The sequence below is a fragment of the Mytilus californianus genome, unplaced genomic scaffold, assembly GCF_021869535.1.
Source record: "Mytilus californianus isolate M0D057914Y unplaced genomic scaffold, xbMytCali1.0.p SCAF_3, whole genome shotgun sequence".
Lineage (NCBI taxonomy): Eukaryota > Metazoa > Mollusca > Bivalvia > Mytilida > Mytilidae > Mytilus > Mytilus californianus.
In genome coordinates this window covers 43,878,322-43,883,404 of record NW_026262679.1, presented here as the reverse complement: position 1 = coordinate 43,883,404, position 5,083 = coordinate 43,878,322, and the positions used below count along the sequence as shown (strand labels likewise).

The 5,083-nt window shown below is 32.1% G+C and overlaps 1 protein-coding gene across 1 annotated transcript; it reads right to left on the bottom strand.

Annotated features, from left to right (window-relative positions):
* On the bottom strand, nucleotides 1–5,083 carry LOC127733487 (salivary glue protein Sgs-3-like). The gene is made up of 3 exons (XM_052242841.1): nucleotides 5,063–5,083; nucleotides 2,252–2,737; nucleotides 1–625 (listed from the first exon to the last, which is right to left on the bottom strand). The coding sequence occupies exons 1-3, from the start codon at nucleotides 5,081–5,083 to the stop codon at nucleotides 161–163; spliced, it is 972 nt and encodes a 323-aa protein (XP_052098801.1). The 3' UTR covers nucleotides 1–160.

Genomic DNA, 5,083 nt, shown 5'->3' with positions numbered 1-5,083 from the left:
GGTAAACAATGCAATTTGAAACATGCGAGAAAATACAATATACATGTATGTTTTGTACAGGGAGATAATACTTAATAATTCGAAAAATGCATTTAAATATATAATAGCATACAATGTATGTTTCAATACAGGTGAACACAGAATTTTAAATCGCCATGGATTAAAACGAAGATGCTGCTATGGTAACGTCCTCACCGCCGTTTCTATATTTGTCCGTAGATGACATTGGTAAATCGTCCGATTCTTTGTTTCTATGGCGACACTTATGTATTCCGAAAATAACAATAACCACAAACATTAGTCCTAACATAACACCGAATATAATAACAAGTTCTCTGTCGTACGATTTAGATTTACTCTTACTCCTATTTTGTGCTACAGTAGTCACTTTAGTAGGCACTGTCGGAAGAGGTGACGTATCTGCGACTTTCGACTTTTGTGTTGTTTTAGTTGTTTTGGGCGTTGTTGTCTGGGTATTTATAGTGAATTCTGTGCTATCTGTTTCTCCTGTACTATTTCCTCCAGATATTGTACCATCTGTTGTTTGGGTATTTTTGGGAGTGGTCGGAGTTATCCCTGGTGTTGGTGCTGGAGTTGGAGATGCTGATGCAGAATTTGAATGGTTCTAAATTGAAATCAATATTATCAATAAACATTAACAAAATAAACTGCAATAAAATCATTGTTATGTTGGTTTTTGTCTAGTTTGTAGAAATTTTATGTCAGGAGTTGATAAATATCTTTTTTTTTTTCATTTCGTATCATATTTCCGTAAACATATGATTCAATCATACCAAGAACGACTGTCAAAAAAGTGCAATCAAATTAACTAAGCTGAATCAGTTGTATCTCTATTTTATTTACGTATTTACGTTTAGTTGATTTTAGGCCATCCAATTATTTGGACATAAGCACAAGCGCCTCTGATGAGTCTTTTGTAGGCAAAACGCGTCTTTGATGGGTGTTTGCACACACATTTAATACTGAGTGACAGTGACAAGTTGCAAAATTTTACATTTCTAAGGTGACGTATACGTAATGGAGTGGTATTTTGGATTTTAATGAAATTTTTATGCCTAAAAATCGTTTAACTGCATCTTAGTATTGAAAAAAAATTATACATATAGCATTGGTATCGTTAGATATCATACGAACAATAAAAAATTTAAACTAGATCTATGAACACATGAAACGTACGCAAAAGATGTTTTAATAAATGTTAGGTTTTTTTTCATGTTAAATAGTGATCTCTCGAAATTCTATCTACAGAACTAAAGAAACTATATACATGTATATCTCGTCACAAGCTGCTTTATTGCAAACAATCTTGATGTTCATCTGTTCAGATGTATATAAACTGTACATCTGTCGAGATGCATATAAACTGACTGTGCATCTGTAATAGTAATATTATGTACGTTTTTAGATTTGCGTATAAACCTATCTAATATGTACATCTTTACAGATATACAGTTTATATACATATACACAGATGTATAGTTGATATGAATCTCAACGGATGTACATTTTATAGCTTATAGCTTTGCAAATACACGTATACAGTTAATATGCATCTTAACTGGTATACAGGCTATATGCATCTTACTAAATTTACATCAATAATATTGCATTCGCCTGTTTTAAGTAAGAAGCTTTTCATTTTATAACTATCGTAGTCGATACACATTAACCTTAACCTTAAAGTTTCAAAAATTCAATTTAAACAGATTACATATTTAGGTAAAGTCAGTTAAAGTCAGTTTTTGTTATTTTTTTTATATACATAAGATATAAAATTGATATTGACAACAGTAGTTTTTTCCCAGCTATTTACCTACTACATGTATACGTAACAGTTGTCATGTAAAAAATAATTACTGAATACATCATAAGTGTGCTGTTAAAGGGATTTTATTTAAATGTTCTCCAAAAGTATAGCATGTTAAACTTTATATGTAAAAAAATGCCCAAGATATAAACGTGGTCACCGAACTTGCGAGGGATACTAACTAACCTATGTGTCTAACATATATAGTATCTGACAATGTTCCCCTAAAATTTATTTCATATTGGAGTCATTTTGAGAAAGAATTTCAATATGTAATAAAAATAAAAGTATGACAGGTTAATGTGTACACTTTAAGGTTGTTACAACATTACAGTGATTAATTAAAGATGTTCAAAACCGCTTTTGGTATTAGATTCTACGACTTGATTATCTGCATAAAATAATACATATTTTTGTACTTACTGTTTTTGTCATTGTTATTGCTAGTGTAGTAGATGTTGTATTTCCTGTTGTTGATTTGGTTTTCGTGAGTGCAGTTTTTGATGTTGTTGGTGGTTTAATTGATGATGCTGTTGTTGATTTGTTTGTCGTGGGTACAGATATTGGTGGTTTTGTTGGTGATGCTGTTGATGGATTGGTTGTTGATGCTGTTGGTGCTTTGGTTGGTGATGCTGTTGTTGGTTTGGTTGGTGATGCTGTTGATAGTTTGGTTGGTGATGCTGTTGGTGCATTGGTTGGTGGCGCTGTTGATGGTTTGGTTGGTGGCGCTGTTGATGGTTTGGTTGGTGATTCTGTAGATGGTTTGGTTGGTGATTCTGTTGTTGGTTTGGTTGGTAATGCTGTTCTTGGTGCAGTTGTCGTTGGTACAGTTGACGAAATTGTTGTAGTTGTTGGTTGTACAGTTGATGGGTTAGACGATCCTGTATATTCTTGTTTCAGCGTAGTATTCTAAAAAAAAAGGTATTGTGTTATATCAGGAACATATATATTGACAGATATACTGTTCCCAGGTTATATATATTGTCTTGTTTTCATCCAAGATTTAATCCTTACATATAAGCTGTGTATGTTTTGAGAGATGCCGCCCCCTCCCCCTAAACATGAAAAGTTTAGCAAGACATTTAAAAGTTTATCATCCGACAATCATCTCCTCACTTGTATAGTTTTACAGAGGTGTTTAACTCCAAGTGAAAAATAATTATATACGCTTGCAAATCATAGTTATATTGCTGATATAAATACATTTTCGTTTGCTCAATAAAAAGTTCCAAATATCAGTAAAATGTTAGGCCAAGTAAGACCATATATGGAAGTATCGGTGTCTCCAGCCATTTTGGATTGAAAAATAGCACATAGATTTTCAATCAATTCAGCAAATTTCGATGGAATGCAATTTACTCAAAGAATGCAATTTGCTCAATAGAATGCAATTTACTGAAAAAATGTAATGTATTCAAAAGAATGCAATTTACTAATAAGAATTTTCATTTAAATAAACAAATTTATGTGATTTGTTCTAATAATTACTAATATTTCTACAAAAGTAGAATATATTTGTTTGATTTCAATTATTTTTAACTTAGCTTGTTAAGGGGAGGTAACTGCTTGGTGATCTTTCATTTTTATAACTATTTTGAACAAATCAAAATATTATATACTACAATTGGGCAAAGTATGGAAAAAAACTCCCATTCTTCCTTAAGGCATAAAAGAAATAATCATAACTAGATAAAAATTAACGAATTTTTCGGTTGATGTTAATGTATTTTTCTTGATTTTGGTTAATAAGCCTTGTATCAAAAGAATTGAGACATTACAATATACTTTTAAATGACAACGAGTGTTCCCCATTTAATTGGTTATTTTAAGTATGCCAGTTTATGCGTACCACAATCATTATTTATCCAACTTTAACATCACGTCAGTTGGTGGTTGCAGAAAAAAATAACATTCAACATAAATCCCTTCATCGGACATAAATGTAAGATGTCCATAGATGCTGATTGATTTTTACATAATTTATTTATGTGTTGTCATAGGCGTGCTCTAACTTAAGATGGCATGATGTTCTTCAATCTCAGTTGATGGCCAAACTCAGTAAAGATCCATCTAATTTCAATTCTACTTTCCTACTATCTCCCAGGTATAGGCAACGTACCATACCACATCTCCTTATTTTGATATACTGGTAAATAAGGAAGAGAAAATGTTAATTTAATATGAATATGAACCCAGTGTTGTACTTGACCGACATACTTGGTCTGATTTTCAAAGTGCAAGTCCACAAGGTAACAGTCCACATGAAGATATATGTCACTCTACCCGGATACTTTTGACTCCAAGGCCGACTAGTCTTTGCTCTTACTCTTAAATGAGCGCCCATAAATACGTTTAACCCCGCCACTTTCTTTAGCGCCTGTCATATGAGCCTGCAATCCAGTGGTTATTGTTGTTCATTGCTGTCTATGGTTTTTTCGTTTGAATGATTTTACACGTTGCCATACCGGCGTCTTTTATAGCTACAGTATTCAATTGCTCATTGTTGGAGGCAGTATGGTGTACTGTAATTGTTATAATTTTTGTTCGTTGTTCTTTAGGGATGGTTATCTAATTGGCAATCCTTTTACATCTCCTTATTTTGATATTACTAGTATATAAATAAATCTTATGTGATCATTAAGAATGTAATAAATTGGCATGCTCAGAAGACATTATCATAATTCTGTGCCAGTGGGATCATTATCGTTCAATAACTAAAATTGGTGATATTAAACCTGACGTACATTGATGCAACATTTTTTGTTGTTGATATCAATTGGGTTCTAGGTGAAAAGAAACTTGTTTTGGTTATTTTACGTATATTACATATGTCTTATTTTGTAAACTATAATTGGTCATCATTTCGCATTTTTTAACATTTGACCATGGTATTTCTGACATCGATAATTTTGGAATATCATTTAACATGTTTGTTTATTTCAAACATACCATATTTGTCCATTTGCCAGAAACGTAAACAAACACGGGTGAACGATTGAAGTCAAAAATCATTATGCCATTGCAAACGTTATTAAACATCAAATCGAAATATCGATGCTTCAGCCCACAACAAATCTAGGATGTATCAAGCACTCCTTATAAATCTCTCTTACTGATTATACACTTTTATCATGGTACACATTCAATGAAACTTTAAGAATTACACGTGGTATATGTAAACGTTAATGAAATACTTTGACTAATGACAATAGTAATGTGCTTTTAAAACTTTACCTCAGAATCCACACTCTTCAT

Excerpts from the sequence above, each read along its gene's own strand:
- LOC127733487 (XM_052242841.1), bottom strand. The coding sequence starts at position 5,083 with ATGAAGAGTGTGGATTCTGAG. Across the intron at positions 2,738-5,062 it reads TGAAGAGTGTGGATTCTGAG|AATACTACGCTGAAACAAGA; the intron begins GTAAAGTTTTAA and ends CTTTTTTTTTAG. Across the intron at positions 626-2,251 it reads CAATAACAATGACAAAAACA|AACCATTCAAATTCTGCATC; the intron begins GTAAGTACAAAA and ends ATTTCAATTTAG.